Source organism: Rattus norvegicus, chromosome 3 (genome assembly GCF_036323735.1).
Source record: "Rattus norvegicus strain BN/NHsdMcwi chromosome 3, GRCr8, whole genome shotgun sequence".
Classification (NCBI taxonomy): Eukaryota; Metazoa; Chordata; class Mammalia; order Rodentia; family Muridae; genus Rattus; species Rattus norvegicus.
In genome coordinates, this window is record NC_086021.1 from 38192344 (window position 1) to 38204914 (window position 12571).

The window sequence follows — 12571 nt, forward strand, 5'->3', positions numbered from 1 at the left end:
ACCAGGCTGGCCTTGAACTTGGCTATCTGTCTGCCTCTATCCTCTTAGTGCTAGAATTAAGAGCATGTGCACTCCTAGTTTAACATAAAATTATTTTTTTTTAATTATTTGAAATTAGCAGCATCTGTTGTTCTTTCTGCTTCCTCTGTTTGGAAACTATAAAGTGTGTAATCTTAAAATTAGTTTTATTATAGGCAGTAGATTGTATAGACTGTGTTTGTGTGTGTGTGTGTGTGTGTGTGTGTGTGTGTGTGTGTGTGTATGTGTGTGTGTAGTTTCTATCTTATCTTAGTTAATGAGACACATTGTCTAAATGGACCGATCCATCATCATGTCTACTGCTGTACGTCTCAGTTCATTCCTATTTACATTCTGTGTGATAAATTTTTTAAGCTTTATATTTTTAGATTAAAAAGCTAATTATTAGATTATTAATTAGATGGCATATGTTTCATAATGTTGATATTCTCTTGATGGGTTTGAAAACAAGTTTTCAATGTGCCATAAGCTACAAAGACCCAGTAATACACACATAGGATGTGTACATATTTATATCAGAGAATGCTTCAGAGAATACAGCTTTCAATAGTGGGATGTTAAAAATGTTCAGCTCTTATGGGGCTGGGGATTTAGCTCAGTGGTAGAGCACTTACCTAGGAAGCGCAAGGCCCTGGGTTCGGTCCCCAGCTCCGAAAAAAAGAACCAAAAAAAAAAAAAAATGTTCAGCTCTGTAAGCTGCAGGGTAATGAAGTGTTAAATCATTATTCCTCACTTGTTGTATGTCAGGTCCTGTGTTCTATGTGCAGGCAGCATTTCAGAGGAGAGAGTGGCCTGGAGTGACAGAGGCAGTCAGTTTATGAGGATAAGAAAGAAGTGAGAGACCTGAGGAGTTTCTTAGCTTGGCAAAGCTTACCCTCAACCTCTGCTGTATTTAGGCCCAAGGAGAGAACACAAGTGGATGGGCTGTGGTGTTGTGCTTGTGTAGTGCACTGTGAATGAGAGAAGAGGAAGGGAAATAGAAAACAGTGAACTGTAAGGTTGTGAGAATCAAGGTGCTTGGAAGTAGAGGCCAGGCAGTGATTTTGGACTTTCCCCTTCTTGGAAGAGGAGATGTTGGAGTTGAAGGACAGAGGAAGCCTGCATTCATTGGTTAGTGATTATGTGTGGGTGTAATGTGTATGAATACACACCTTGTATTTGCTTATTCCAGTGAGAAAGTGGAGGTTCTGAGAGGTGCAGATACTGCTCAGTGTCTAAGGGCAGGATTCAAATCTGGATGCTCTTTATTGTCGTTCTGTGTATCGAGTAGCAGTAAGGCATCGGTGCTGGTTGTCTAGGCCGTTAGCTGTCATGCCAAGGCAGAAAGGTTAGCTCCCAGTGATGGAAACAGCAGGTTTCTGACTGGTGTGATCTGCTGTTTGAGGGAAATCTCTGCAGTTGGCAGAAAGGCAGGGCTGTGAAGATGTGGGCCTCCTGAAGTAAAGACACTTGGAATAGAGCTGTTCCAGTATGACTGAGAGGATGATGTGGCCTCATCTGGGCCAGTGCCACAGGACAGGAGGAGACAGGTTTGAGAGACATTTCAGGGCCGGTAGTGGCAGTTCCTAGCTCGTGTGACACAGGCCAGGGTGCAGATGATAGGAGAGCTGATCGCAGAGAAGCACTCTTCTGTTGCCTCAGATCTGCGGCTAGCTTCACATGTGTTGACTGACTCTAAGTCATCATTTAAAATTAAGTGTAAGGTACATATTTAGATCTTAGATGGTCATGTGTGTGTCTGTTTGCACATGCCACAGTGTAGTGTCATCAGGACAGTTTCAGGGAGTCCACTCTGTTTTGTGCGCGCTGGGTCATCAGGTCTGACAGCAAGTGCTTTACCTGCTGAGGCATCTCACCGGCTGAAGTTGTTGCTTTTTATCGTTTTTTTAATGAAGGTTATTTAACCCTGGGCCTTACCTATGCTAGGGAAGTGCTACCATGGTGCCATAGTCCCAGCTCACATACTGTATCCCTAGTACATGTTTGCTTGGTGCCTTAACATGAGCCTCATTTCCAACATGAGCTTCTTTCTCTGTCGGGGAGCATGAAGGTTTTCCTAAGAGGCCTCTTCACCCTTCCAGCGTGCCGCCTCTGGGCTTTCTTGGCAACCGTTATCTTTTCCTTCTTAGAGCGTTCAGTCCTCGGCAGGCCAGGAGACTGCTGAGGGTCTGCTCCACACCATGCTTATTAGACTTGATCATCAGGTCCCAGCATGGTGTTTCAGTGGGTGTTTGTTGAATGCGTGAGAGGGGAGGAAGATACAGCTGAACCTGGTCCCTGTGAAGCCCTCTCTTGTGCTCTAATCATGGCTTTATCTCCCCAATCCTGTATTGGGGACCACATAAATTGCTGTGCAGTAAAGCTGTGTGACACGATCTTTGTTTATTGTTAGTTGCTTTTTAATACTTGGATGTTAGGCCTCTGGAATATTGCTTTCTTCATGTGTGATGAATACTTTTAATCCTGTGGTCACCTTATTTTTTTTTTTTGCAAGTTAATTACTTTCTATTATGTTGATGGATTGTTTTATGTTTTAGATGATTTTCTCTAAATCTTACAACACAGGGACTCTCAGATCAAGCTCACTGCCACCACCTGGAGCTTTTTCAGAAAAGCCTCCTCATTAAAATAGATAATTTCAGGGTTTGTACAAGGCACTTTCCCAAGATGGGAGTAGAAAATTGAAATGATAAAGTGCTCCATGCATTTACTAAGTGTCTCTGGGGTTTTTTTTGTTTTGTTTTGTTTTTTTTGTTTTGTTTTGTTTTTTCTGATTTCATATGAAATGAGCAGGGTTAAGAGACCATAGAATGTGCCATTGCCACCTGCCGGGGTCTCCTAACCAACAGTGACTGTCCTGCAGTTAGGATCAGAGGGGGTCCTGGGAGTCTGGTGCATTTATTTTCTCCTCCCTCAGATCTAGATCCTTCTTAGGAAGCTGCTCAACATGGATCTTTTGTTGTGTTTATGAGGACAAAGGGCGAGAGCTGCATACAGTGCGCTTTAGTAGCACTTGGGCTAGCTAAGGGGTGAGGGAGTCAGATACTCAGATCGGTGGTTTTGGAGTCACTTCGCCCTGGCTTAGGTTGAGTGGTTGTGGTCTGCCATGTGGCTGTGAAGCATTGAGCAGGACACTATCTTGTTGGAAGCAAGCCTTGGTGTCCTCTGCTGGAATACAAGGGTAGAACCTTCTTTAGAGTTAAGCTGAGAGAAGCGAGACAGCCCCAGTGCTAAGCCAATGTCTGTTTGTTGTTTTCAGAGCTTGTGTGCTGTCACTTTGGGACCAATGTGATTAGAGATCAGAAGGGCTCTGAAACCATAAGCATCTACTAAGCTGCTCCGCACTTAGGAAGCAGAGTCACATTGCCCCGTGCTTTCCACATCTCGGGATGTCAGCCTTGTCTGTGACCCCTTGGCTGTCGTTCTGCAGCAGTAGCAGCAGGAAAAAGCAGTAGGCTGGGGAGATAGCTCAGTGCGTGAAAGGGAAGAGCGGGGTGTGTGTGTGTGTGTGTGTGTGTGTGTGTGTGTGTGTGTGTGTGTGTAAGGATGTAGTAGAGTGGCTTATAGTCAGGACAGTCAACAGTGGCTTTGTTCCAGTGGAAAAGCCAAGAATCCAGTTGTTCAGTCCATGAGACTGGATGTCTCAGCAGTCCCAGCCTGCTGCTTGAGCCTGAGGGGATTTCTGGAGAGTGGCTTGTTTTCAGTCTTCTTTGGAGTATGGCTCTGCAGCAAGGGGATAGACTTGCCAGCAGGAAAGAGAGCAGCTGGCCGAGAGCCCGGCTTCCATCTTCCATGTCCCTTTCTGTGGCCTGCCACTGCAGTAGCCCAGATTTAGGGGGAGTCTTCCCACCTTGGAATTCAGTTAAGAATCCCTCAGTTACCTTTAATCCTAGCACTCAAGTGAGTTCTAGGACTATACAGAGAAACTCTGTCTCAAAAACACAAAACAGAAAAAGAGAGTCCCTGAAAGGCATGCCGGGCCGCTTGGATTTTAGCTTCAGGTTCCAGCTGCAGGTGAGCTGACGACCAAGGCTAACTGTCACAGCTCTGCGGAAAGGTTCCACGATGATTAGTTCAGTGTCAGCATACTTGCTAGAGAATATTTCCAAGCAAAAAGCACCTGGGAGATGAGAGTGTGCACATGGGCTGCGCCTATGAAAAGGGCAGGGATATTACAGAGAATTGACTTTCTCACTCACTCGATGCCTTTAGACTTGGGGACCATCACTTGGCCTAGTGTTGGTTATTGGATTGTAACAGAAGTAGCGTTTATGTAAAGTACTTTTAAAACGGATTTCATCTTACTTTCCTCATTCAGGTTTGGACACGTAGAATGCTAGAATTATAAAGTGAAGCCATGTGATTGGCTAAATCTCTGATTCCCTGTATGATCAGAAACAGACCCATAAAAAAAGGCAAGAGGGAGAAAGGAAACGAAGATTTATTGACTTCTCAACAAGTATACATTTGGGACATTCAACAGTGCTTTATTTGCTCATTTGGCATTTAGATAAAGTTCCCGCCATGCCAGCCAGGCAGACCTCAAATTCTTAGGCTTAAGAATCCTTCTACCAGTTGTTTGCTTTGACTCACCACCCGATACTAACTCACTGTACACTAGACACGGGGAAGAGCCTTTGACACAGGGTGGTGGCATCTCCTGTTTTATGGTGTGTTCTGGTATCACTTTCTTCGTACGTGTCCAGACAGTTTTGCTCTTTGTCACTGGCAATCAGAAAAAGATTTGTCAGCATTGGCAGTAGGGGTTGTTGGTTTCTTTCCATTGGTTGTGGGCTAAAGCAATTGTAAGGGAACAGTTATACATGCACCCAGCCTGCCCAGGGGTCTTACTTTGTCTTTGTTTTACTAGATGAGTTGAACTATGTTTTTTGTAATGAGTAAAATGATGGAAAGTGCCCCCCCCCACATTAGCTGGGTCCGAAGACTGTTGCCAGCATGTTTTGACTATCAGATTCTTTTTTTTTTTTGGGGGGGGGTCTTGAGTCTGCCAGGCACACTGCTAGGCATGATGTATGGAGCAAGAAGCAGAGAGACACTATTACCAATTTGGTGGGAAGAACACACACTAAAGATAAACAGAAATAAAGGCATAATCCTAAATTGTTATGGGCACAAAGGGAATGAGCAGGGTACCTGGGGAAGGGTGACTGAGAAGGGCTTCTTTCTGTAGTGTCACCAGTGAAGGGACTGTGAGCAGGAACCGAGGCTTCAGCAGCAGTCCTCATGAGTCTTTCATTGTCATTTTACATGTGAGCAACTTAGTGGCCAAGAGCACACATTGAAGGAGGGCTGGTGATGAGGAAGAGCCTTCTAGACCTAGTGAGTAGTGCCCAGTGGTGTCTTCAAAGCAAGAGATGCAGACAGGATGTCCACAGATGTGTGTCCAGACACACACCCTAGGAGCACTTCCAGGCCAAGGTAGCCCTGATGGGCAGCCAGGGGAGTTGGCATAGGGTGACGATGGAGAGGTAGGTGGGTACCAGATCGATTAGACGGTGCTGTGAGAGTTTGGACTTTATTCATTTTCATTCACCCACTAGAGATGTGGGAAGGGGCTTGTAATGTGATGGCTTTCAGTGTTGTGTCCCTCCCTCCTACTCCAAACCAAATCAGGATGTGCTTATAGAAGAGGGACATTCTACCAGTGTGCGTGCAGGGCCGTGTGTACACATGCATGCGTGCACATGCCATTGTATTGTAACTTCCTTTACAGAGTGGCAGCTTAGCACCTTCTGTGTGGCTTGGCCTTGCATTATGCTAGATGGTATGGAGTATCCTTTCTTGTATTTATTGGTGACTTGTACTTTTCCTTCAGAGAAATGTCTACTCAAATCCTTTGCCAGTATCTTAATAGGATTATCTTTTATATTGCATTGTGAGAGTTTTCAGCATGTTCTAGATGGAAAACCCTTACCAGATAAATACAACTCTTCCTTCCCCTTCTGTGTGTCACCTTTTTAACAATATTCTTTTGACAATATTTGACAATATTCTTTGAGAACATATTTTTAAAATATTGATAAACTGATTTAATTTTTGTTGCTTAACTTTGTGTCATTTAAAGAAATCAGTGCTTAATTCAAGGTCATGAATATGTATCCTACTGTGAGTGTTATGGTTTTACCTGTTATAACTTATCTTTGTGTACGCTGTGAGGTAGGACTGGAAGCTCACCCTTTTGTATGTTACTCTCTGGCCACCCCACTGCTGTTTTCTAAAAAGGCCAGTCTTCAGTTGAAACACAGTTTTGCAGTACATGTACTTGAACTTGCTAGCAAAATGGAAAGACAGTAGAAAGAAAAAGGACCTGGGACATTAGCAGCTAGTTGAGTGGTGGCACCACTTGCTGCAGTGAGGTGACTGCTGCGGTGACTTGGGGTGGGAGGTGATACGGGGCAGTTAAGTGCACCAATATAAACTGAGCTGTCTGTGCACGTTTCTCCTGAGGATGTACTGGACATGTTTGTGAGTGAGCACGACTGAAAGGCAGGAAGACCCAGCTCTAGTCTCTAGTGAGAAATTGGGGATGGCTTGCAGTGTGATTTATTTTGTGTGCAGAAGCCACACAAAGTAGCTAAAGGAAAGAGACAAAAAGCTACAGTGCCAAGAACTGTATAGAACAGAGCAGGAGGGGACACTGCTCCTGTAGTTGGATGGTTTGGAACTCAGTGGAACAGGAATTTTGCAAGAAAAGAGGAAATGATAGTTTAATAATAATGTTAGTGGGGACAACACTACCTACATGGCCTCCTGACCTTGAGGAGCTGGGATTATGTAAAAGATGACTGAAGAGCCAGACTTGGCGGTGGTGTGTGCTTGTAACTGCAGCTTAGGCATGGGGGTCATGAGTTTGAAGCCACTGTAGGCAGCAGAGCAGCTTGGGAGTTAGAGAGGGGAAGAGATGAGAACTAGGGAGAAGGAGAACCTAGGAAAAGGAGGAGTTAAAAAAATAACAAAGTAGTCCTGCCTTAAGGGACCCCGATAGAGGAGGCCTGCCCTCCCCAGACAGTAGCTTTTGCTTAAGGCTCAGGAGTAGAAAGCAGCTCGGGCTCCAGACAGCAGGAGGGAAAGTGCAGAGAGCATGGCTGAGCTGGGAGTGCATAGCGTAGTGCAGGATGAGCAGGAAAAGAAGACCAAGCACCGTGACCTGCACGGCACCAAGTAAGCAGGTGCACCAGACGGAATTCGTTCCTGAAGTCTGTGAGGTACATAGACAAGCTCTTGTCTCAGGGTGAGTGCCTTCTCTTCAGCCTCTCCAGGAGAGACATGGCTGTTACCAGGGAAGGCCGCTGATGGCAGGGTCTGTTAGTACCTCCAAGGGAAGAGCGTTGATAACAAACCCAGACCAACAGCAAGCACCAACTCTGCTCACACTCATACCTGTTCCTCAGTAGCGCTCATTCACCTTCTGGACATAGACTTTGACCCCTCAAGACTGTCTAGGCTCAGAGCAGGTGTGAGGAATGGCTGTGCTAGTGTCCTTACTGCCTGTAAGACCACAGTTGTGTGTCTTTCTCTCACGTGTGTACTCCATTCACAGGGTCATGTGGGTACAACTGCAACGAAGAAGATCGACGTCTACCTCCCCCTGCACTCAAGCCAGGACAGACTGCTGCCAATGACTGTGGTGACCATGGCCAGCGCCAGGGTGCAGGACCTCATCGGGCTCATCTGTTGGCAGTACACGAGTGAAGGACGGGAGCCAAAGCTCAAGTAATCCTTTTTTTCCCCTCACCTGCTCTAGTTCCTTGTGGTTTTCTAGTCACCAAAGCTTCACTCTTGTCCTTGTCAGTCTCTCTAGGCACTAGCTGGAGGACCAGACTTTCACAATGTAGCTCAGAGTCCTCTCTGGGGTCCTACTTGCAGAATAAACATAAGGTTTCCAGATATAGACACAAGGAAATGAATTTATGGCAATAAGAGCGACATGAAAGGTGCTGGAGAGATGGCTCAGCAGTTAAGAGCACTGACTGTTCTTCCAGAGGACCCAGGTTCAAATCCCAGCACTCACATGGTGGCCCACAACCATTGCAACGGGATCTGATTTCCTCTTCCAGTGTGTCTGAAGACAGATCACTCATATACATAAAAATAAATACACATTAGGGGGAAAGAGTATCATGAAAGAAAATGAGAGTGAACTGGTGACTGAGCATTTGCCATGAGCTGGCCCTTACCTGGCCACTTCATTGCTGGTATCCTGTTTATTCTTTCAGTCATGAAGGTGAGCGTCCTGGTCCTTTCTGTCTTGAAGGAAAGACTTAGTTAGACCCAGGTGCTTGCTGACGTCTCTCCTCTTAAGATGGCCATTAGGGTTGGCCCAAGGTCAGGGTGCTGTGTGGCTATCTGCCTGCTGCAGAACCTTGGTCTGAGTCTGAGCTTTCTCTATCGGTAGTGACTTGACTTTTTTTATCTCTCACTAAGCTGTAGTCTTCACTTAGCAGTTATATTACAGATGCCTTGCTGGAAAGTGGCTCTCCATGCCTGTACATTTAGCCACTTTGACAGTGTGTTGCTTTGCTGCATTGGCCCTGCCTGCACCCTTTCATCATAAACTCTTCTGTTTAAACTCATCTTTCCAGCAATAGGATTTGGAACACAGCAAAATACGGTAGGAAGTTTCCGTAGCCCATATTTAACTGAGTGCGATCCCGTTGGCTTCAGATTAAAATTTTCTTCTAGATATATTAAATTTTCACATGAAATTTTTTCTTCTAGTTCTTCTTTTTGTTAGAGCTCACTGTGAAGTGTAGGCCAGCCTCAAACTCAGAATTTTCCTGCCACAGCCTCCTGAGTGCTGGGATTACAGATGTGCACCACTATGCCTAGTGACTTGAGTTCTTTCTGACACTGCCTTCCATTTCATCGAGGAAGTTTGGATGTGAAGGTCATCTCTATTGCTCTGGTAGCAATAGAGAGCCACTCCAACTGAGTGAGTCACCAGGCCCAGACAAAGGTTGGGCATCGGTAGCTGTTCCTCAAAGATGCCGAGTTGTAGACCCTTCTCAGTATGGAGTAGAGATGAGGAAAATGTTTTCTGGTGTGACCACTGAATCTGGTAGACATGATTCAACTGGTCCAGGTTACACGGCTGTGGAGTAACAGACAGGAGCTGAACTGTGACTCTATTTTATAGGTATTGAAACTAAACTCAGGCTCAATAGCTTTGTTAAATCACACAGCAAGTGGCAGGATTGATATTTTAACCCAGTGATCTCTACCAGTACCCAGTTCTTTCTACACACTGTGTGCTAGATTTGGAAATAGAGGGGAGCAGCCTCTGCTGTCAGGGACTGTGCAGGGACAGTGCAGCCCGAGGTAAAGCGGCAGCGACCACAGAAAGTGAGCAGATGCTGTGAGAAGGTCCAGGTGTGTCTCAGAATTAATGTGGGGTACAACTCCTTTGATCCTGGGACAGCCAAGGTGAAACTTGGAAGGACAGACAGTGGGAAAAGTTGTATCAAGAGGCAGAGGAGTGGGTATGTTCAAGAGAAGTATAGATTTATGCTTGTGCCCTACTCAGGTGTAGAGCAGTGTACTGACATATTTGTAGGTACCACAGGGTGGAAAGCCAACTTATTTTCTCAGGAGTACAGTTCAATCCATACCCCTACTCCCTTGCTGGTTGATAACTTATTATTATATTTTTCTGTATGAATCAATGATATGATCATAGTGAAAACTGGAAGTAACTGGCATAGTCCCCACAAGGTGCACCATTAAACACCACGCTCCCCTGGAACCGCAAAACTGATCGGTGCTGAGAGAGGATCAGGCCATTGATGCACACAACTCCACTGATAGCTCTGAGTCGCTTTGGGAAGGTTGCATCTCATGTGATTTCCATATGTCACATATTCAAAGTAACGAAAGAACAGAGACAGAAAACAAGTAAATGGTTCAGAAGACAGGCAGTGTTTGGGAGGAAACAGTATAAAAAACCTCTGTTATCTGCACGCAAGCAGACACACACACACACACACACACACACACATGCTGGCAGAAACTGAGTGAGATTTGTAATTTTGTTACAAGTGTTATGCACATGTCAGTTTCCTTGGTCTTGATATTAGACTGTAATTACATGAGTGGGGAATACTACATAAAAGATTTAGAGGAAATATTTTTCCCTCTTGTGAGTTTATAATCATTTAAAAATGAAAATTTTAAGAAAGAACAGTGCCTTTTTAAAAAGCGTAATAGCAGCAAAAGTCTACTTTCTGTGTGTCGGGCAGCAGGAGTGAGTGCTCACTGGCTGCCTTACCCAGCCCTGCACAACAAGCATGGGTGCGTGCACAGCCAACTCCATCCACTGCAGCACGCGCCACAAGACCTTGCTCTGCCTCGAGAGTGCTGAGGAGCAACTGTGAACCCAGCTTCCCGATTACCCACCTCATGCCTTGACAGAGAGCATGCACACCGTGCACATACATCCCTTCACTTCAGACAGTTGGTGCTTAGACTGCTTGGTCTTTATACTTTGAATCCTTTCTTTTAAAAACCATAGAGGACATCAAAAAATTCATCTACGTTATATCTATCAGTATTTTCTAACTAACTCTAACAAACTAACTCTAACTTAGACATATTTGAAGCATTTTTAAATTTTAAAATAACAAATGTATTACATGCTAGAATACATTATTTTTTTATTAATGGTTCTTCTTGAAGAACATTAGGTCAAATTGTAGAATGTGTGTATGTGCATGCATGTGCCTACGTATACAAAAGTGAATGTTGAAGCTAGAGCTGTCCAGCTTGTATTTTGAAACTGTCTCTGAGTAGCCTGGAGTTTACCAATTCGTCTAGGCTGATTGGCCAGCAAGGCCTCAGGAGCCTTTATTTGACTCTGGTACCCAGAGCTGGGATTTCAGGCCCACACTCCTGTCTCAGCTTTTTCCTGGGTGCTAGATGGTAGAGACAGAAAGATCTCAGAGTCTTGCTGGCTAGTCAGCCTAGTCAGTTCAGTGGGAAGCCCCAACAAGGTAGAGATTTGTAGAAGAAGATACCATATGTTGACCTCTGTCCCCCATAAATATAGCACACATACATGCACATAAATAAGTGGCACTAAAAGCAGAAAAGTACCTACAGTTTTCTAAATAGCCAGAGAAAGAGTTAAGCTTCTTAGGTAGACACAGGACAAGGAAGAAAATAAAGGGCCTGGTGTGGTGGTGCACATGCTTCTGGCATTGGAGACAGGGGCAGGAGAATCATTTCAAACTTCAGGCTAGCCTAGCCTACCTAGTAAGTAAGGCCTTAGTGTCAGGCCCTGTCTCAAAAACATACACAAAAAGGATATGTTTATTCAGATGTATTGCTAATGAGAGTAATGCCACCAAAGACTAACCTATTTTATATATATTTGTATATAAATTCATATATATATTATATAAAATTAGATTTAAAGTACTTTTTTTTTTTTTTTTTTTTGGTTCTTCTGGGGACCGAACCCAGGGCCTTGCGCTTCCAAGGCAAGCGCTCTACCACTGAGCTAAATCCTCAACCCCCTAGATTTAAAGTACATTTTTAGTGTTATGTGCCAGTTTAGTATAAAATGGCAGAATCTAGATTCTCCTTTTCCTTCTGAATGAAAAATCTGTCCTACACTCCTTCTACTTGTCCCTTCCCATGGACGGGTGCCAGAGATGAGTCAGACAGTAGAATCATTTGTTTGTTTGTTTGTTTGTTTGTTTGTTTGTTCAGATAGTTTCTCTGTGCAACATCTATTAGTGTCCTGGAACTTGCTATGTAGACCAGGCTGCCCTCAAACTCACACCGAAATGAGGAATAACCCGCCTAGGTAATGTAATAATTCTTACTGTGTTTACCTAGCATCATGCATCTAAAACAGGCCACTTCAGGTTCCTGCCAGAACCTGTCAGCCACAGGGAGGAGCCAGACAAAAGGGACAGCAGAACAAAGTATTGTGAAGAGCACATAGAGAAATCCATTGGTCTATATACTGATTTTAAAATGCAAACTAAAAGTGTTCTACAGCATTAAATGAAAGAATACTAGTCAAAGTAAGTTCTAGGACAGCCAAGGCTACACAGAGAAACTCTGTCTCAGAAAACCAAGGAAACAAAAAACGAGGAAAGAAAGAATACTATGGACCAGGGAGCATTTGTAAGAACAATTAGGAGTAGGGGGAAGTAGTTTGAAGCCCATAAAAAGTCATAATACATTATTTAAGAAGAGAGAAACAGAGAGTGTATTAGAGCAATACATGGGATCATAATCCTTTGTGTATCGAAGCTATTCTACAGAACACTAGGCTTAAACGCATCTGCCTTCTTTGTTTTTTAAGATTTATTTATTTTATGTGTATGAGTACACTGCCTCTGTCTTCAGACACACCAGCATGAAGCATCAGATCCCATTACAGATGGCTGTGAGCCACCATGTGGTTGCTGGGAATTGAACTCAGGACCTCTGGAAGAGCAGTCAGTGCTCTTAACCTCTGAGCCATCTCTCCAGCCCCAAGCATCTACTTTTAACAGCCTCTCAG

General features: G+C 44.3%; 1 protein-coding gene across 16 annotated transcripts in view; it reads left to right on the top strand.

The window, feature by feature from the left end:
- The window catches only part of Mapkap1 (MAPK associated protein 1), a 202646-nt gene that overhangs the window by 79076 nt on the left and 110999 nt on the right, over positions 1-12571 (top strand). For all 16 annotated transcript variants that reach the window (XM_039104765.2, XM_063283509.1, XM_063283505.1 and 13 more), the window contains one exon: positions 7601-7773. In XM_039104765.2, the coding sequence (XP_038960693.1) occupies positions 7601-7773 (173 nt within the window). The remainder of the gene's footprint in view (positions 1-7600; positions 7774-12571) is intronic.